We start from the raw sequence: 21,422 nt of genomic DNA on the forward strand, positions 1-21,422 counted from the left end.
GTGTTCTCACAGCAATATAGTAGAGTGCACCGGACACTTATCACTGCCATTTTAGGGATGAGCAAACAAACTGAGTTCCAGGAAACTGTGGAACTAGACTGCCTGGGATCAGATCCCGACTCTGCTTCTTACTAGTGTGTGGCCATTGGCAAGCGACTTCATCCTGAGATGCCTCAGCTTTCTTATCTGTAAAATGGGAACAGTAAGAGTAACATCACCTCCTAGGGTCGTTGTGCTGTTAAATGGGTCAACAGCACCTAGCATGCAGTAATTGCCAACGCAGGGGGAAAGAAACCTTTACAGATAAAGTCTTTCGTTACATGGATTTTTGTAGAGTTTGTAATTTTTTAAAGCACATGCCCAAAAGATAGAGGAGGAATATAGATGGGTAGCTCAGATCCATAAGAATTCACCTACTCATTCAACAACTTTTATTGAGTATCTTCCAGGAAATTGGATAGACTACAGGAGCAGATGCCGAAGATAGGGCAGAGAGCTCTGAACTTACACCCACAAAATGCAGTGGTTAAGTTCGCACATTCTGCTTCGGCAGCCCGGGGTTCGCCAGTTCAGATCCCGGGTGCAGACATGGCACTGTCTTGGCATGCCATGCTGTGGTAGGTGTCTCACATATAAAGTAGAGGAAGATGGGCACGTATATTAGCTCAAGGTCAGTCTTCCTCAGAAAAAAGAGGAGGATTGGCAGCAGTTAGCTCAGGGCTATTCTTCCTCAAAAAAAAAAACATCTGAAGCCAATAGTAGTGATATTGAGGTATGGTGGCTTTACCAATCCCATAATCTCCATCAGAATCTACTCAGTTATTCCAAATAGATTTACAAGGCAAGTAGATTTACAAGATTACAGTGTCATTGTCACTGAGCTAACATCTGTACCAACCTTCCTCTATTTTGTGTGCCACAGCTTGGCTTGATGAGTGGTGTGTAGGTCCAGGCCCAGGATCCAAACCTGTGAACCCGGGGCCTCGAAGTGGAGTGTGTAAACTTAACCACTACACCACCGGGCCAATTCCTAGAGTTTTTCTTATGTTAATTAGAAATTTGGTGTCTGGAAGGAAGAAGAAGTCACCTATTCTGAAATCACACCCATTAGACCAGTTCTGGAGAATTGGCCTTTTAGAACTGGACTGACAATCCAGAGAATATCTAGAAGAATAAGAACAGGCTGGTGAAGGATTTAGAAGTCATTACAGAATAGAAGTACCTAGGAATGTTTAATCTGAGAAAGAAATGGCTCAATGGAGACGCGAATCCTGTCAAGACTGCCCCACTGGTCATTTTGTCCAGCCTCCCAGGTTTAAGAACCCTTTTATAGCATCCATTATGGGTGGTCATCAAATATATGCTCCAACTCTTTAGGATTCTACTTCAGGTAGCAACTTTGAACACCAAAGGCCAATGAAATTTCCATTAAGGAAGCACTGATGAGAAAAGAAGATTCCTTAGATGGTTGGGACATAGATGGAGGCCATACCTCAGCATCACTACTATTGCCTTCAGATTTAATTTGATTAAAGCAAATGAAACAAAGTGACATTTTATGGGTATAAATTCAGAACCCTTTACCCTATCTTTGGCGCCTGCTCCTGTTGTCTATCTGAGTTCCTGGAAGTGAGCTACAGTGGGCTATAATCTTCTGAAATACAGAAGAAAATGACCTCAGGTCCCCAAGACTCTTTTGGGCTTCCTCCTTCACCAGCCCCCTGACTCATGTAAGTCAGCATGGAATTGTGACGGATGCTGGGTGAATGGAGACAATGTCATGCCTGTTTGTTTTCCACCGAGAACATTCAGTGCTACAGCATGCCATGCTGCTGCAGCCTCCAATAGGTGCACCAGTGGGCTGCAGAGTGATGCCCATAGGCAGCTGGCACTCAGCGAGCTCCTCCATATTGTGAACTGAAGGAGGCCTCCTGCCCAGCTAAAATGAGGGGAGAAGAACTTTTCGCATAGCATGTCTTGTCACTGGAGATCCAGAACCTACGAACAGGCAATAGATATCAAATGGCCTCGCAGTCTCCACTCTCTCCTCCATTTTTTTCTCTCTCTTCTCCTTCTCCCTTCTTGCTCTCTTTCCTTATTCTCTGTCCATTCTTTGATTGTTCTTCACCTACCCTTCTGTTGTGACCTCTAAGTTGGCTCAGCGTCACTATTCAAGATCTTAGTTACATAATATGGCTTATGAAAGCAAAATAAGTCTGCTGCCTGCCATGCCAGGCTGGGTGAAACCCAGAGTGAAAAAAAAAAAAAACACCCGGCGCTTGGCACTGCTGGGCTCTCTTGGACTCTTTGCAAGGAGGATCAGCAGAAAAGGGCTTACATGTTTCCAGTGCCCCAGACATCTAAGTCTCTCTTGAGACTTGAGCTCTTAGAGCTTTCCAATGCGCTAAAAGGCAGAGAAGGAATACGTCAGAGACAAGGGAGTGTGGGGGTAGAGTGGGTGGTGGCAAAGAGAGACTAAATGATTAAATAAAGTGAGGACTAGGACAAGAATCTTCCATTCTTTCCACGCTCTGTCCCTACCTCTGGGATTCTCAGTTGGCATCTCTGTAAAAACTTTGCACAATCCACATGAGTTTAGCAGCCCCTAGAAGTGTTTCTTGGTTTCTCAATAGTTGTGTAGACAAAAGCATAGGGTCATATCAATATTTTAAAGCTCCCACAAGTGGCTTATGGTAACCTTGTCCCCTGGGGGTGTTACTGGCTCCCGGATCCTGATTATTCAGGCAGAAATATTAATGTGGCTCCCTTTGGGTCCCTCCTGGCAATGCTGTGTAAGAACATAGAAGTCTTTTGGGGTTTCTGGGTTTGTACTCTTTCTGCTAAGTATTTGCCTTTCTTTCCTAAGTATCAGGAGAAGGACTGAGTCATAAAGGAATTTTTTAGGATTTGAGAAGGTTTAGCCTAGGGTAAGGAGGGAATCAATCACATTGTGGTATATGTCTTCTCCAAACATCTTAATCCAGATGGAAGGTGGGTACAGTGACTATCAAGGGCATCTTTGATGGGAAGGAGGTGTCTCACAGTGGAGCATGTGGGTTTGGGCTTGTAGTGGAGCTAATGTGAACGCAGAGGTTCTAACTGGCTTTGGAAGGCCTATAGGAGTCCAGTCTGGGAATTTACTTTATGTGCAAAAACACACTCTTTGGGGCTCTTTTGGTCCCTGTAGACATTGCCTCTATCTTCTTGCCTGTTCCAGGTTCCCTGTATGGCTCCCAGAGGACACCCTTGCTGTTTGGGATGGAGAAAGGGAAAGAAGTAACCAACATTATCCCTCCCTCCCAATTAAGCACAGACATTGGCCTGGAAATCCTTAATTCCACTCTCTGACGGAGAAGACGGCATAATTAAGAACAGGAATCAAAGGAAAGAAACCAGAAACCTCCAATACTTTCTTCCCAGGATAATACTTCAATCTTAACTATTGTCTCAGGGCCAAAGCTGACCATTGTGATGAATTTAAACGTTTGCCCACAAATTCTTTGACACGTTTCCCCTCAAGAGGTGGAGCTTTTTTTCCCTTTAAGTGTGGACTGAATTTAGAGACTCATTTCTAGCTTCTAGAGTATGGCAAAGCTGATGGAATATCACTTCCAAGATTAGGTTATAAAAAGACTGACTTCCATCTCTCTCTTCTCTCTTTCATTTTCTTTCTTGGTTCACTCACTCTGGCGAAAGACATGTCACGTGCAGCACTATGGAGAGGCCCATGTGCCAAGGACCTGAAGTCTCCTGCCAACAGTCACGGGAATGACTTTGGGAACAGAGCCTGCAGTCCCCGTCTTCATGGACCGCAGCCCTGACAGTTGACTGCAGCCTCCAAAGAAACTCTGGGGCAGAGCCACCCAGCTAGTCACTCCCACACTCCTGATCCTAGGAAACTGTATGAGATAATAAGTATTTGCTGTTTTAATCTGCTACTTTTTTGGGTTAATTTGTTATGCAACAATAGATAATGTACTTACAATGCCTTCAAATGATATGCATCCCTCAGGGGTGAACAGAGAGGGCTGAGCTCCCTGAGGATTGGAATCCAGCTTTAGGACTCCTGTACATGAAGCTGGAGCCTTCAAACATAGGGAACTGTTTCTCTTTAACCTGGAAGAAATGAGTTCTAATTCACTTTATGATGAAATATTCCTATTGCTACTCATACTGAAATGTGGCCTCATAGTTTTTTTCACTCCAAAAGAAATGCTGTATTGGGCTGGCCCCGTGGCCGAGTGGTTAAGTTTGCGTGCTCCGCTTCAGCGGCCCGGGGTTTTGCTGGTTCAGATCCTGGGCGCGGACATGGCACTGCTCATCAGGCCATGCTGAGGTGGCGTCCCACATGCCACAGCTAGAAGGACCCACAACTTAAAATATACAACTGTGTACTTGGGTGCTTTGGGGAGAAAAAAAGAAAACTAAAATCTTTAAAAAAAAAAAAAAGAAATGCTGTATTAAGATATGGCTTGTTCATTTCTTTCAGACTTGTCCAATGCACCTGACTTTCGGAATTAAACTGTGAACCTTGATGACAAATAAGTAATCACAAATCGGAAAAATATTCTTATCCTCCAAGAAAGCAAATTCAACTCTGAACTGCTTCATTTCACTATTGGACATGATGGTTCACAGCACAGAATTCCAAATCGGGAGAAATTTCAGGGACGTCTATAGCTTATCTCAGGCTGATTCTGTAAGAATCGTCTCAATTTCCAAGGCAATGAATCACTTAATGCCAGATAGTCTAAGTACACTCCCAACTGTCCCCTCCCAAGGGGAAGGGAGGAACCTGGAAGACTCAGCTGCTTCCAGAAAATAGCAATTGGGATGATCACGCCCAGAGGCCCAGCATTTGGGATCAGAGAGAGGAGGATATTTCTGGACCAGATAATTTGGGATTAACTGCAGGAATGGGGCAGCTCATACACAAACCATTAACATCTGAGATTAATGCTTGTGAATAAACTGCACCCCACCTCACCCCCATCCCACCCCAAGCTTCCATCCACTTCCTTTAGCTAGTGATCCTGGTAATGACTTTTCTCTGACAATTTAATTCAACAAACATTTACTGAAGGCTTACACAGCTAAGTGCCTTAAGTGAGCCAGGCCGCAATATATTTATATAAAAATGATAATAGGTTGGCAGTTTCTGGATCCTAAGCCCACCTAGGAATAAGTCTGGTGGTAGGTTGTATGGGGAGGAGAAACCCAGAACATTCTTTTTTTTTTTTGAGGAAGATTAGCCCTGAGCTAACATCTATTGCCTATATATAACATCTTCCTATAACAGGAAGACTGGACCTCAGGGGCCGGCTGTTGGCACAGCAGTTAAGTTCGCAGGTTCCGCATCAGCAGCCTGGGGTTCGCTGGTTGGGGTCCCTGGTACAGACCTATGCACACCGCTTGTCAAGCCATGCTATGGTAGGCGTCCTACATATAAAGTAGAGGAAGATGGACACGGATGTGAGCTCAGATCAGTCTTCCTCAGCAAAAAAGAGGAGGATTGGCAGCAGATGTTAGCCCAGGGCTAATCTTCCTTAAAAGAAAACTAAAAAAACAAAAAACACCCCCAAAAGACTGGCCCTGAGCTAACACCTGTGCCCATCCTCCTCTACTTTATATGTGGGATGCCTGCCACAGCATGGCTTGACAAGCGGTGCCATGTCCACACCCAGGATCCCAATCGGCGAACCCTGGGCCACCAAAGTGGAACGTGGGAACTTAATCCCTGCGCCACTGGGCCGGCCCCCAGAACATTCATTTTTTTGATCTTTTCCTTTAGAGGAGGCCCTGGGGAAGTGGATTCTCCTATTGCATTGTCTCTCTAAACTTAGCTCTTAATGTATCGCAAATTCCTTCCCAGGGACCAGACAAGTGTTTACTTCTTCCAAAAAACTCCTCCTTCCTCTCCTCTACTGATATGATACTGTACTTCGCTACAGCGTTATTTGAGTAGACTTACCAAAACAGCTCACAAAGTCGTTTGAGGATAAGCTAGTACACATAGCAACAGGACCAGAGGTCCCAAACTCTGGGTGACGCCAATGACACTCTTTCAGCTGTAAGAGGAGGAGGGACACGCAGAAGAGGGAGAGAAGAATTTCCATTCACTTGACCCCCCCTCATTCATATTCATATTCATTCATATTCATATTCGTTTATATTCATATTCATAGGTTTGCATGAAAACATCAAAAACAGTTCTTATTTAGCCCCCATTTTATTCCATTTTGGAAGTCTCTTTTTTTTTTTTGAGGAAGATTAGCCCTGAGCTAACATCTGCTGCCAATCCTCATCTTTTTGCTGAGGAAGACTGGCCCTGAGCTAACATCTTCCTCTATTTTATGTGGGACGGCTGCCTCAGCATGGCTTGCCAAGCGGTGTGTAGGTCCACACGTGGGATCTGAATTAGCAAACCCCGCACTGCTGAAGCAGAACATGTGAACTTCACTGCTGTGCCACCAGGCCAGCCCCTGGAGGTCTCTTGAAGGCCTCTTCCATTTAGTGTCAATAGAGCAGTATAATAGTCACAAGGGAGGAGTTATTCTGAACTTTTATTGAGAGGCAAATGCAGGGGCCAGCCCCATGGCTGAGTGGTTAACTTCGCGCGCTCCGCTGCGGTGGCCCAGGGTTTCGTCAGTTCGAATCCTGGGCGCGGACATGGCACTACTCATCAGGCCATGCTGAGGCAGCGTCCCACATGCCACAACTAGAAGGACCCACAACTAAGAATATACAACTACGTACCGGGGGGCTTGGGGAGAAAAAAGAGAAAAATAAAATCTTTTTTTAAAAAAAAAGAAAGGCAAATGCGGAAGGCTTCCAGGCAGAGTTTAGATTTAGTGAGAGTGTGCTCACTGGAGTTAAGTCAACAGATATGCTGACTGTGTCATACGGTAGAGAGGTTGAATAAGCCGAGACGAGTTGCAATCTCAAGACAATCTGAAACCCATGAGAAAGAGGACAACTTGCGGAGGTCCAAGGCTCCCGAAAATCAACTCATCAAATGACAACAGGAACTGCGTGGATACTTCCTCTGTAACACGGGACTAGGACACCACCCGCTTACATCAGAGGGGCTCTTGGCAGTGAACCACAGGCAAATACTCAACAGCTGTTAGTGCCTAGAACTTCCCATCCATAAAGCACAGGGAGGGTGGAATGAGAAAGGGTTGGCTGGGGCCGGCCTGGTGGCACAGTGGTTACGTGCACATGTTATGCTTTGGCGACCCGGGGTTCGTCGGTTTGGATCCCCGGTGCAGACATGGCACCACTTGGCACGCATGCTGTGGCAGGCGTCCCACATATAGAGGAAGATGGGAATGGATGTTAGCTCAGGGCCAGGCTTCCTCAGCAAAAAGAGGAGGATTGGCAGCAGTTAGCTCAGGGCTAATCTTCCTCAAAAAAAAAAAAAGAAAGAAAGAAAGGGTTGGCAGTACAAGCAGGCTTTTTAAGAATGCTTATATCTTCTATGTCCTGCCTTCCCGCCCCTGGTGATAGCTTCTCAGGCCAGTGAACTCTCGAGTGTACTGCTTCTGGAAGAGATATTCATAAGTTCCAGTCTCCTTTATAAGATGTTCCATCTTGGGTAAAAGGTTCATGTAGGATACTTGCATTGTGTATCTAACGTGAACACGTATACATATGCCCACAAATATGGTTTATGTCTGTATTGTGCATATGTGTATGAGCATTTATCTGCAGATTGTAAAATCAAGGATGACATTTTTTCCTAATGAGTGGTTGGTGATTGAGCCAAAGGCTATAAAATGGCAGGGCTCTAATCGGCTCTAATTGTTTACAGTGGCAATTCACCTGAAGCCTTTAGAATTACATGATGAATTACCACTTTATATTAGTTATATCTCATAAAGCAACACGAGGCTCTTGGCAGCCTGACTCCAGCCAGAACTGTCATGCCAGCAGTCTTTAAGCTCAGTACAACAGAACGTCACCTTCATGCCATGACCAGAGTTAAAACGCAGGCAAATCACCAGGACCTCATGGGTTTCACACCAAGCAATCAAGCTGTAGGCTTAGAGCTCACAAAACCGATTTTTAAAAATAATGCATAAGCAAGCACTGCAGACACCGTGACAGGTCTGGGGACAGAGTGGTGAGAAAGGAAAGCGGGACCCCTGCCTTCACAAAATTTACAATCAGAAAGGCCTGAGTGATGAGCTTTCTCTGGGATAGCAAGTTACTTTCCAGACTTTGCACAGTCTGGGTGTCAGGGCCAAGCAGTAGCTGGGATTAGCTAAAGGAAGCCTTTGGTGAGATTTTTGGAGGCCCAGCACCAACACTTTGTTTAGGAACTTTTTTTATCCACTGGCATATCTACCCAGCAGCACACATCTGGCTTGTTGAAGGGTCCCAACAGTAGCTGTCCCAGGAACTCCTTAGATCCTCTATCAGCTCCCTGACATCCGTCTATTACCTTGTGCTGTCATTAAGCTCTTATCTAATAACTGGCAGGACTAGATTAAGGGAACTCATGTTTAAAATGGAGAACTCCTTTTGTGAATACCAGCCTGTCTCTTTAAGGCTGAAGGCTTGGCTGTCATTCTGTTTAATCTGTCACGGACAAAGTTATCATGTAACCCTGTTAAATGAGCTATAAAAAACACCTTAGAAATACAAGGGGATCGCACTGTAGGCCGAAGCTAATTCTAGGTAAGAGGTTGGAGAAGGAAACATGCTGGTTGTTCCCACCTAAGTCCTGATATTAATTTAGAATTCCTTCTCATGTAATCGTTGTTGGGGAATTAGTTACAATCAGCAAAAAGTCAAAGTGTCAGGTCATTGCTTCTTCAATCCAGCGCTGGCGCTGTGCAAAATACACCCTACCAAGAACTGTGGGGGCGACCCAGTGAAGGGAGGCCAACTTGGGCTCGGGAGAGGGAAGCAGAACTTCAACTGAAATGAGGATAACCACATAATTGATGGGGAAAACGCTGAGTGACAGAGGGCACACTTAAGATGCATGCTGGAACAGGGGCGAACTGAGACTTCACCCAGCAAACCAACAGGTAAGATCATCCTACACTGAAAATTAGGATTATGGCCAGGAGCCAACCTTCCCAGAAAAACAGATACCTAGTCTTCCGTAAGACTAGAGCAAAATATACATTTGCCCAAAGAAAACTCATCTCTAAGTCTGCTGTAATAGGCCCCAGCTACCCCGAAGCTGGCAGAGGACACTACCTTTGACAAACAGTAATTATTCCTGCCACCGTACCTGGCACCTTAGTGTTGGACGAGTAAGTGCTTTTGCTAGAGGTCTGTGCGCAGTGCCGTGGAACAGAAGGGAGCTCCGAGCCAGCCTGGAGTGGAAGGCAGCTAAGGTACTCATAAGCCGGGATAAGGTGGAAGAACTGGCACGTAAAGGGACCAAGAGCAAGGGACAGGGAGCTTTTGGGAGGAACATCAGTGGTTCACTGGGCTAGCGCAAGGAAAGGCACATCCAAGGCCAGCCCGGAGCACAGCCAGCCTCAGAGGCCTTAACCAGGGTAGCAACGTGGTCAACATTTGCTGTTTAGGTGAATCACTGGCAGCTGGGCAGATGATGATGAAACTGAGACCAGCAAGGATAGTGAGCCCAGTTGATAGCACATGAAATATCCTCGGCTGCTATAAAATTAAGCCAGAGGAGTGTTCAAAACAATGTGAGAGCACAGTAGGTGAAAACCAAGCTCTGGAGCACGGGGAGGGGACGGTGGGTTTGTACTCTACTACCCAACTCTAGGGCTGGGCTATGCCTTAACACAGAGACTCCACTAGATAGGGGGAACAGCTGATCAGCAACATGATTCAAGATTTTTAAAAAATTCCAAGAACAGGTAAACCTGAGCTTACTTTGCCTCTTAAAAAAAACTCCTTTTTTGGTAGGCAAGAACAGGCTGAAATAGCACACAGGGTCTTAAAAGAATCACAAAGAATCAAGTCAGAAGAGATCTTACGAATGTTAGGTTGATTTATAAGAGTTGCTCTGGGCAGTTAACACAGCTTGTTTACAATGAGGAGTTATCTAACTCCGAACATACTGTACATGGCAATCACAAGTCGTCACGGCAAGAGAAAGCCACAGCTGGCCTGCCGCCGCCAGCACAAAAACAGCCACAAACAGTAGGGAAAGCTTAGGGCCGAAGGTGGGGTTTGTTTTTTATTATAAAAGAAAAAATAACTCCTCAGGAATCTTAACAAAGGAAAGGAATATTTCCCACTCAGAATAGACACCAGGATACAAAATTACAAGTGTTTGGCTCAGTCCTGTCCCCGTCGCCTCAGAGAGCAGAGATGGGAAGGAGACAGTTGGGAGCAAACAAGCAATTCTGTAAAACAATGACTTAGAAACCCTACAAATGATTAAAATCTAAACTTGTTTTGCTTTTTTAAAAAAAAATTTTAATATATCAAAAGGCCTGCTTTAGTGACATGCTAGTCCCACCAGAAAATAACCCCCAAACCCCCTTGTCAGTAACATGCTCAAGTTGACCAGCCAACTCATATTTCTAACCCCGTGTGTACAAGTACATGTGCGTCTTTTAAACCAAAGCCCCGGGGCTGGCTGACTGCTGCCACCTGTTAACCGAAGTGCCCACCCGTCCAGAAGGGTGGGCAGGGCAGAGAAACCCCTAAGTGGTAGCAAGGGAATAAGAGCCTCCAAGAACCAACTTTTCAAGCATCACCTCCCTCACCCCACATATGACATCCCCATGCCTAACCAGACTACTCGCCCCAGATTTGGCTCCCGGTGACCAGAATGGTTTTTCTTTCAGGGAAAAAAACACACATTTCTGCACACCTGTATATATAATTTTTTTGTTTTTCCATTTAAATATAAAAATACTACTCTGCTTTGTGTTATAAATGGAGGACCAAGCAATAAGAGCTTTTTCTTCTAAGGTAGGGCTGTCCATCCGTTTAGGCTGAGCTCTCTCAGCCTCAGGTGAGGGCATTCAGCCCCAGGCAAGGGAGGCACCACGCTAGGAGGACAGGGCGTTTTCCTTTGTGATGCCCATCCTTCTTTCTCCCCCAATCCTCACTTTTAACAGAAAAATGGAACTTCCCACTAAGAGGGGAAATCCTAACCTAACCAGAGAGTAAGCCAGGCCTCTCCCCACTCAGCTACCTTGAAGAAAAAGTCCTTCCTCTCCGTCACAAATGCTACGCTCTCTGTCCGGATAGCTACACCTATTGGACAAATACACCTGATTAAATGGAAGCAGTGGTTATGTCTCCCCCCCGCCACCCCACTAACGCACTAGAAAGCCTCAGTGATAGGAAAAAAGGGGGTGAGGGTGTGTGAAGAGATTAAGAACATGACCCCTTCTATCCTGGCCAAAAAAAGCAAGAGATTAACTGGGCACGAGGAATTAAAAAAAAAAAAAAAAAGACCTTGATATTCCACCCTTTGAGTTACAGCTATTAGGACAATTGAGAGAGGGGCGACAGTGGGAGCAGGATGTAGAATTAGGAGCGGGGTTTGATGGCTGCAAGTCTAGTCCGCTTAGTTTTTGTATTGGAAGGGCTCATCGCCAGTTTCGTTGAGAAGACACGTGCGGATGAGGGCTTCTGTCACCGAAAAGGGGTCACAGTTGGCAGAGGGGCGACGGTCTTCAAAGTAACCCTTCTTTTCCTGGCCGACAGTCCGGGGAATGCGGATGCTAGCACCACGGTTGGCCACGCCGGCAGAAAAGTCGTTGATGTTGGAGGTTTCGTGGAATCCAGTTAGGCGCCGGGCATTGTCCAAGCCCCCCTTGGGATCGTAGGCTCGGATGTGGTACTGGTGCCGCTTGCTCAGTTTCTCGATGGCCTCCTCGATGTACCTAAAGGAAACAGAAAAGATGAGCATCTGACCTGTCCTCAGGAAATCTGCCCTTCAAGGTCGGAGGAGCAGGTCTGGATCCAAGAATGGAGAGTGACTCATCTATCAGACTGTTTTCCAGTTTCCAATTCACTGAAACACAGCCCAAGTAGAAGAAATATTCCACAAGGGCAGCAACTCTACCTTGTTACCTGTGTGTCCCAGTGCTCAGAAGAGTGCCAGACACACAGCAGATGGTATTTGTCAAACAAAAGACCCTAATTAAAGCCTTTCTCCCACCCATAAGCATTAAGTTCATTCACATGCTTGTATTGTCCTAATTTAGTTCTTACTAGATTTTCAAATGCATTAATCTATGTCATCTTCTCCCATCACCATCCTTGAATTCTATTCCTAGAGAATTTTTTAGTGCTTTTCAAATAGGAACAAAAGGATAGGAATAGAAGAGAATTTTTGAAGCCAAGCGCCAAGAGCTAAGGTACTGGCTAAGAAGTCTGGTTTACTCCTCCCCAGAACATCAAATCCTTGGCAGGTATTCTTGAAAAGAGAGAAAGATGGCCCCAGCAGGAGAAGGCACTCACTTCAGACCACACTCCTCTCGCATGGCCTTGGTGCTGAAGTTGGTGTGGCAGCCTGCACCATTCCAGTTCCCAGGAATGGGCTTAGGATCGAAGGTTACTATCACTCCAAAGTCTTCACACACACGATGCAAGATGAAACGGGCCACCCAGAGATGATCTCCCATGTCGATTCCTTCACAGGGTCCTATCTGGAATTCCCACTAGAGACAACAAGAAGGGAGGCCTTTGAAATAAAGCAAACTGCTCACCTCAACTCAGAAGCTCTGAAATCTGCTCTCTTCTCACCTCTGCTCCAACCCGCCCTTTAGGCTTTGGATTGAGCAGTGGTGCATCAGCGGCCCTTGCTAGCACAAGTCCCGACTTGCCTATAGGTGCAGAAAGTGATGGACTAAAGACATTTACCTGGGCAGGCATGACCTCAGCATTTGTCCCTGCTATCTTGACGCCGGCGTACAAGCAGGCCCGGTAGTGAGCCTCCACAATATCCCTGCCGTAAGCTTTGTCTGCTCCCACACCACAGTAGTATGGACCTGCAGAGGCATCAAGACAAAGTGTCAAGAGACAGGACACACCCAGAAAAATCCCTCTCCATGTAAGATGCACACACCAAAGTCAGAAACCAGAAAGCTCTTGACACTTGCTTCCGGAATCACTTTCCCTGCCTTCACCTGGGGGGGCGGGGGTGTGTGTATGTGTATGCAGGGGGCTCTTCTTGGCCATATCCTCGGTGGAGCCAAAGGTTTTCCCTCAACGTTAATGTTGAAACATCTATGTCTGGATTTAGGTAACATGAGGGCTCTTTACAGTATTGTTTCAGCCAATCTCAGGGATATTCCCAGAGCTTTTTGATTCACAAGGAGTCATGCCCATCTCTGGGGAGACTGTCCTCGCTAATAAAGCAACTGGGGAGGAAGAGGTTCACCTCTCACCAAGGGGACTTACCTTGGGGCCCAGGGAAGCCGTTGGAAGGCCAACCAAAAGGGTGCCCATCTGTGCCCATGAGCGTATATTCCTGCTCCATTCCAAACCAGGGGTGCTGGTTGCTCACCATGTCCATTATCCGTTTACAGGTATGCCTTAAGTTGGTCTCTACAAAAAGAGAATCAGCATGCCATTAGGGACGTACGAACAAATATAGTGAAGCCCAGTGGTGACGGGAAAAAGATCTTTGGATTCCACGCAGCTAAAGTGTTGATGATGAGATGAACGGACCCAGTATAAACCTTTCTGTGTCCCATCAAGATGAGAAAAGCTGCAATTATACATCTGTAGGGAGGCTCCCCAAAGCCTTACAACTAAACTCGGTTACAACCAAGTCACGTGACAGTGGTTCCAGAACAGAATAAGTTTTCACCATATCTGCACGCTGGCCACCTCCCAAGTACCAAATGTCAGGCACTTAAACCCTCTAATCACTACATAGCTGCTTCTAGGTGTCAGACTTATTCCTGGTTTCTCAGACATTCAGAGCCAAATCTACAATTTTTATTGAGAGGATCATTTGTCTATTCGGAGCCTTACATTCCAGGTGAGAAGATTAAGTGCCAAGTTATGTAGTGCAAAAGGAAAACAACGTGAAAACGAGAGGAGCTCAACTGGAAACAATTTCCAAGCTAGAAGGGAACCTTAAAACAAGTAAACAGACGTATTACTGACTGCTTAACTCTGTCATACGAACCATTTTCAGACCTATGGATTTAAGGAAACCCACAACTGAGTCTTCACAACTCAGTTGTGAGGTGGGTCTTCTAAGCCTCCTTTTTTACAGATGAGAAATGAGGCTCAGAGATGTCAGGTGGTCTGCCTCGGTTACAGGGCCAGCAGCAGAGCCAGGAAACCCATGGTGTCTTGGCTTCAGAGTTCCTGCCCCTTGACATAGTAGGATAGCGCCTCTCAAAACAAAGGCAAGTCAAGTCTAGAGTCACTCAGTGACTTGCCAAAAGCCTCACTGGCAGAGTGCAGCACGAGACTCCAGAGAAATGAGACTTCATCTGAGTTTAAGACGATGAAGGGCTGAGAAATGGGAGCAACGGGCATGCCAGACAAAACCCAAAGGTACAGCTACAACAACCTCAAGGTGAATGTTATGTTCTCAATGAACCCAGATGCTCACGTTTCAGTCAGTAGACGGATGGAGAAAGAAAACATGTGGTCTGGAGTGAAATAGCAACCAGTATTTGATGTACAACTGTTCTCAATTATTTGCACATTTAACTCATTTAATCCTCAAAACAACTTTACGAGATGGATTTTTATTATTTTCCCCATTTTAAGTTCAAGGAAATGAAAGTATAGGGGATAAATAACTTGCCCAAGTTTACAGCCAGTAAGGGGCAGATGCAGAATCAAATCCAACATTCGAACTTCAGAATCCACGTTCTTAATACACAGCCAGGGAGGAGGGCTGTCTCACGGGGGACTCCACTGGCTAACAAATTTAGGAGAATCCAGTGTCATTTTACGAAACCAATAGGGGAGACCAAGGGAAGATGGGCCACACCACCTGTGAATGAGGAAGTCCAGGGTGGAGAGATGCACGTCCAATCCCCAAGGCTCCTGAAACAGTTCTGAGACAGTCCTGTCTTCCCAATACGGATTTGGGAACATCCTCTCCCTCTCCTGAATGGCGTTCACGGACTGCGGTGGGGCACCCACACCTATCCCATACACACCTGCAGGCTTTCGGTTGTACTTGAAGACTTCACAGAACACCAGCTTGTTGGGGTCCTTGCGGAAAGGGTCCCGAAACATGGCAGCAGGGACGAGATACATGTCACTGTTGGAGCCTTCAGACTGAAAAGTACTAGAGCCATCAAAATTCCACTCGGGCAACTCTGGGGAAAAAAAGAAAGGGGAAAATTAAGTTACAAATGCACAGAAGCTTTCTAGCAAAGATATAGCTCCTCACTCATCTTTCCACCTCTGAAGACCTACACTCTCCTCCAAAGTCAGTGACGTATGACTGCCACTATTAATACGCAAACCCTGACGTCTGTACACGGCCTTACAGTCTTTCCTATCTGAGTGCAAGACCATTGCGTTACTTCCTTAAAAGAACTAACAATCACAAGAACAATCTAAGAATGACCTTTCCTCCCTAAATAAGTCTACCGGACACCAAGGAGACAAACTGAAGTAACCTGACATCACCAGTAAGTCAGTCAGCATTTAAAACATTGAAATAGGAGAAACAAAGATTCCAATTCCCCATTAGGCCAGCTGCGTACCTTCTTTCTCTAATTCATCCCCTACACTGCGTCTGCGGACTGCCCTAGCTCAAGTCATATCCTTACTTTGTAGATGAGCAAACAGACGACTAGCAGGATGTAACTTATTGAAGGATGCTTCTATATCACTTACCCACTTTTCCTACTATGTTTTATAGATTGGTTTCTTCATCTCTCCAGTTAAGTATGAGTTTGCCGAAGGAGAGACCAAACTCTTACCTCGTACCCCCAGTGCCTGTCTAATGCTCACCACGGAGCGGGTTTACAAATATGCTCTATGTCTAGTCAATCGTTCATTCACTCAAACGTGCACATTATCAGAAGAGTAAGCCATCCTTAAAGTAAAGTAAGGGGTGATAGTTTTTCTCCACTGGCCCCTTTGCAGGACAAAGGCTATGGCCTTGTTCTAGATCGAAAAACGAACTCTTCCATAACAGCTCCAAGTGGGATAAGCAATCAGATGGCTTAAGAATTTCCAAAAGTGGCATCAACTAAAAACAAAGGAGTGGCTGGTCCTATTAAGAAACCACTTTAGGGCGTTTGCTTTGCATTTAGAACCCCAGCAATATGACTGAAACAGTCTAAGGAGTTTGTAAAGTAGATGGCACAGGCAGGTCAGACAGAGCAGTGGTTCTCCAAGTGGGTTCTCAGGGTGCCTCAGCGCCAACTAAGTAGGGATGCGCAAGTCAGCAGTCTCTAGTCCCCCCAGCCCCCCAAAACAGACTTTTACCCTTTCTTCTTCAATATACTAGCTTACACGCAAGATCCCACTTAAATAAAGGAGTCCATCGTTGCTATGCTTTGAGGCAGTGTAGGAGCTTCACGTTGACTGAGTAAGTCTGAAAAAGCCCGGCCTTAGAAAAGCCTTACAAACAGAATAATCAAGAGGCTAAATCTGGCGACTTGACCTCAGGCTGCAGCCCACCTCCCGGCTGCTCCCACTCCACCCAGCCTCTCACCTTCTACACACTTGGGCTCACTGTCCAGGGTCCGGGTCTTGCAGCGCAGTCCTTCTCCAGTGCCGTCAATCCAGATATACATAGCCTGGACTTTCTCACCCTGAGGCAGGGACATGTACACCTGCTTGATGCCTTTGTTCAAGTGGGAACTCGCCGAAGTGGCCATGGTGGAAGATGTTCTGGAGAGAAAAAAAAACAGAAGAACGCTGACTTCAAACTGATCCTCTGCAGGAACGACTCCATGAGGACAATCAGATCAAGAAGTCACAGTGGGAGTGGTGGCTCCTCCCTTTGGAAGTCCCACACTCAAAGGGGAATTGTTTTATCTTTTATACTAAGATGCTGGGGGGAAATACCTCAAAAAACAAAAGAAAATACAAAAGTTCAGACACAGAGTTCACAGAAGAGATAGCGTCTCCCAATAGAAGTAAAATCCAGCCACAGAAAGGCTTGGCTGCTCCGTTCTGTTCCTGGGTGAGTCCTTCCCTTTTCCTCGTAGCCTAAGGGGTGTCTTATCCCAAGAGGTAAAAATAGCTGATTCAAGCTAGGTTCCAAGATGCACACTGCGATAATTTCCATCAGTCTGAGGCAAAGTTCTCCCTTCAGAAGGTATTTTAAGTTTGAGAATGACATTCCGAGATTTCGCTAGAGCACTTATCAAAGTAATTTCAGAAATCCCCACTTCTAAATCAAAAAGATCTGGCGTTTCAAAAGCTGAGGCATGCTAAAAACTACAAGCCACCACCACAAAACCTCTGAAACTCTGAAGCCACAAAACCAGCCTCAACACGAGCTTCTCCCTCCCTCCCCCTCAGTGGCCCACGGAGAAAGGAAAGGGAACACATTGTTCTCCTCCAGTGACTTGGGCAACTTTCTGAAGTACAGTGGCAAAGTTTCTATGGGCAACCGGCCATGTTTGCCCAGCTGAAAACAACTGCTTCTCCCTCCAACAGCCTCACCCTTCCCCCGGGGGAACGAGAACCTCGTCTGTCAAGTCGTGTTAGAGGAGAACCAATTCCTTTGCCTACTGAGTCTAGAAGATTCGGCTGGTCAAATCCCACCCGCGCCCCTACCCCTACCTTTACCAGCACAATCCGGATCCTTCAGCTCCCACTCAAAGCTACAACCCAGTGTCCATTCCTCCCCATCTGTTACAGCTCTAACGTCAAGCCACACTTCCTCCCTTAGCCTGGGATCCCATCTCCTGCTCTTCTCCAAGGATGACAACAGCCTAGTCGACTGTATCAACTGGTGCCGCCGCGGTGTCAAGTTTACCCGCTGGGGAGAAAAACGGGATTCTGCAGTTCTCAGCTGTCTTTGTCGTGCTCCCTGCCTCCTCACTCACCCCAGCCACAGAAGATCAACCGGATCGCTGGGGTTGCCCTCTTTAGCCCGTCTCCTTTTGGATCTGTGTGCGCGCCTCTCCTCCCCCTCCGGCTCTCGGTGGTCCACGCACCGGAGCTTTCCGGGCGAGGGAGACGGAGAGGGCGACGGGGACGGAGAGGGAGTCAGAGAGCGATCGGGATCCCACCGGGACGTGCAGGAAGACGCAGGCTGGGACGTCTCGGTCTTAGGCTTGCCCCGCGATTTCTCGCCTGAGTTCACTGAGTAGGCGACGAAGCCGAAGCAGTTGGAGGGGGACCGGGGATACCGGGACTCCAGGTGGTCTTCATCTTCCCTCGCGGTCTTTTTCGCAGACTGGCGGCCGGGGGAGAATCCCCTCTTCCCGCCCCCCGGGCAACTGGAATAATCCACTTTGAAAGCAGCCTTTTCCTACTGAACTGTCTCGAAAGTCTGCGCCCCGCCCCTCGGGCCCCCGTTGGGATCTCAGGGCCTCGCCCAAGGGGCCATCCCCTCCGAGGGCCGAGGCTGGGGGCTGGGGGGGGCAGGGGGACAGGGGGGCGTGGGTGGCAGGAGGTTGAGCGCGCCGCGGCTGCCCCTGCCCGGCCAGGCCTCCCCCGGGTGCGCCGCGGCCCGGGCTCCGCATTGTTCAGTCACAGTGCAGGGCCCCGGGACCCGCGCACCGGCCGGCCGGCCGTCCTAACCACGCTCGCCTCAACGGGCGTCTGAAAGGTGCTCCAGACCACGGCGATCCCTAGGGCCAGGCTCCCGCAGGAGGCCACCTGGCCACTCCAATCAGAGCGCATACGACACGGCCGAGCGGGGGGCGCAGCGCCCGGGCAGCGGCTCCCCAACTCGCCACGCCAAGCAACCTCCGGGGAGGGCGCTTTGGGCCGCAAGCAGCGAAAGAAGATCAAAACAACTCCCCGCCCTCCTCGACGCCTGGCGACGGGCGCGCCCACAGTCGGCGACCCCGAGCCGCCAGCAGTTCTAGGCGGCGGAAGGAAGCACGCGGGAGGGCGCGCAAGCCGAGGCGCAGAGGAGGGGCCGGAGGTGGGAAGGGGCCGAGCCCAGCCGAGGGCAAAAGCGCGGGCGCCGCGGGCACTTCGGCGGCGAGGGCGGCGCGCATCCCTCCACGGCCCCCGGGCGGCCGGGCGCTTACCTGAGCGGCGAGCGGGCAGCAGGGCGGGCAGGCTGCGAGAGCGAGGTGCGGAGTGGAGAGGAGAGGAGGCCGCGGGCGCTGCTTAATGGTTCCCCTCTTCTCCCATTCTCGGCTCTGCAGGGCCACCCGCAGCCCCTCACCCTTTATCGGCGGCCAGGGCCGCCCCCGGCGCCCTGATTGGCTCCCAGCAGCCGGGAGCGGGCGGATCAGCTGATGCGCGCCCGGGCACCGCGGCCATTGGGCGAGCAGCCGTGCCGGCGCCGCCGGGTGGGGGCGAGCGGGCCGGGAGAGAAAGAAAGAAAGGGAAAGGGAAAGGGCCGGGGGGAGGGGAGGAAGGGCCGGCTGGCTGCGAGCGGAGGGCCGAGTTCCTGCCGGGAAGGACCCCGCCTGCCCGGGGCCCTCCCCGCAGCCCCCGTCCCCGGGTCTGGAGGCGCCCAGCACACCGCCCCCGGCCCCCGCCCCTGCTGCCCTCAGGTTGGTCAGTTTTGCAGGCGATCCTCTCTTTTACGAAGTCATGCTGCAGACCCCAGAGCTCCCTGAGACAAATCTGACCCACGGGAACAGAATTTGGCCTTTTGTTGTTAGAGAACCTCCGGCCCCTCTTCCCGGCGCTCGTGTCCAGTTTGAGAGGGAGCGCGGGGCGCGGGCCCCTGGGAAGCCCTGGGCAGCCTGGGCAATGGCGCGGGCCTGCGGACAGGGCGGCGCAGAGAGGGGACCGCCGAGGGTCGGCCTGGAAGAGCCCCCTCCTGGCTCTCAGTGGGTTGGGGGAAGCGAAGGGAAGTCTGCGATCTCATGTTTGTGATCAACATGCTGTGTTTATACTGCTTTTCAAGTAATTTATTGCGCCTTTTTAGTCTGAAAAATGAGAATTAGTACCCCTTCTTCCTTTCAGCCTTGCTGTGATGGTTGAGGAAATGTGTATGTGAACACAGTCGTGAAATGGTTGCTTGTCAACATGATCAATAATTGTATGTGCATTAATTAATTTATATACACACATATATTTTCATCGCTACTAGTGCTATTAGTTGATCATTCTATTTTTATTACCTGAAATCCACCTGATGGTGTCTAGCTTTTATTGCATCTTTCAGGAGCCCCAGTCTTTGAGATGTTTTTGTTTGAAGACCAAGAAGTCATGCTTCCAGTGCTTTTGCAGGAGAAAGGAAAGAAGTTTGTTCTTCTGGTTGTTTTTTGTACCACAAGTATGGAAAAGAAACGTTGCCTGTGACCACACACACATAACTTGGCTTCTTCGGTCAACATCCCTTGCCTTTAAGAGTGTGTCTAACACTGTAGTGCTTTAAAGTAACAGATGCAGCATTCATCTCAAACACAGGGACTTTGGGTGTGTTTCAGACCGATGACAATCCGGACTGGGTAAGGTGCCTTGCAGGTGTAAGAGATTCCATGTTAAGTTTCCCTGCTGCGTGTTGAAGCGTTATGATGTCGTGGGTGAAGGCTGGGCTTCAACTGAGACAAACTAGGTTCAGATTTGGGCTTCACCTCTTACTAGCTTTGTGCTGGCCTAGTGACTTAGCCACATGAAGCCTCAGTTTCCTGCTTCCAAAATAGCTACCTTGTATCTTGTAGGGATGAATTGGGATAGCATATGCAAAAGAGATCAGGATAGTCTCTAGAACATAGTGAATATTTAGAAAACAGTAATATAATTATTATAGGCCAAGATAAACTGGAGAGATTGGATTATATCTTTCTCCATAACAACCCATTCAGTACAACTTTCTAACAGTGTGATGTTCCACTGTTAGTTTTATGAGAGTGGGCTTGGACCTGGTAATAGAGTGAGCGGTCCTCATTCCATTTTCTTCTATCAAGTCTTAAAGAGGTTGAGGAGAGAGAGTGGAGGAGGGGACAGATGATGTTCTGGTTTTTAAAAAGATGGTAATTTCCAGATGCCAAACTGCCTGAGCATAAACCAGAGCCTTCTACGGCACTCAGCACCATTAAGTTCCCCGAGCAGCTTGTGTATCTCCCGGGAGTGTCCAGGGTGAGTGTTCAATAAGTGATGTTTGTTGACCACACAGAAATGACAGTGGCATCATCAAGAGAACATGTGCTTTGAGTTGCCTTTCCAAGAATGAGAATGGATTTGCTTTGATCCATTCATGTGACCAGGGGCACACTCTGTGAGGGTTAGGAAAGTAATACATGACCACTGAGTCTTTCAGGAGGGAACAAGAGGCCTCGTCCTCCTCAGGCAGCCCCCTCCTTACTTAAACCAACCGAATTAGGGCCCAAAGGAGTCCAGGGACTGATGAGGAAAGCTTAAAGGAGTATGAGGGAAGAAAAAGC

At 48.0% G+C, this 21,422-nt stretch overlaps 1 protein-coding gene across 2 annotated transcripts; it reads right to left on the minus strand.

The window, feature by feature from the left end:
* Positions 1-9,964: 9,964 nt before the first annotated feature.
* On the minus strand, positions 9,965-19,532 carry GLUL (glutamate-ammonia ligase). 2 transcript variants are annotated; one of them, XM_023640677.2, is made up of 7 exons: positions 19,107-19,532; positions 16,604-16,782; positions 15,090-15,251; positions 13,360-13,506; positions 12,820-12,947; positions 12,418-12,617; positions 9,965-11,837 (listed from the first exon to the last, which is right to left on the minus strand). In XM_023640677.2, exons 2-7 carry the CDS (start codon positions 16,767-16,769, stop codon positions 11,519-11,521), a joined length of 1,122 nt encoding a protein of 373 aa, XP_023496445.1. In that variant the 5' UTR covers positions 16,770-16,782; positions 19,107-19,532; the 3' UTR covers positions 9,965-11,518. The 2 variants fall into 2 exon arrangements, with proteins under 2 accessions (XP_023496445.1, XP_001489285.4); XM_001489235.7 differs by having other exon boundaries at positions 17,949-19,224.
* Positions 19,533-21,422: the final 1,890 nt, after the last annotated feature.

The sequence above is a fragment of the Equus caballus genome, chromosome 5 (assembly GCF_041296265.1).
Source record: "Equus caballus isolate H_3958 breed thoroughbred chromosome 5, TB-T2T, whole genome shotgun sequence".
Taxonomy (NCBI): domain Eukaryota; kingdom Metazoa; phylum Chordata; class Mammalia; order Perissodactyla; family Equidae; genus Equus; species Equus caballus.

Excerpts from the sequence above, each read along its gene's own strand:
- GLUL (XM_023640677.2), bottom strand. The coding sequence starts at position 16,769 with ATGGCCACTTCGGCGAGTTCCCACTTGAACAAAGGCATCAAGCAGGTG. Across the intron at positions 15,252-16,603 it reads TGAGCCCAAGTGTGTAGAAG|AGTTGCCCGAGTGGAATTTT; the intron begins GTGAGAGGCTGG and ends TTTTTTCCCCAG. Across the intron at positions 11,838-12,417 it reads CGAGAGGAGTGTGGTCTGAA|GTACATCGAGGAGGCCATCG; the intron begins GTGAGTGCCTTC and ends TGTTTCCTTTAG.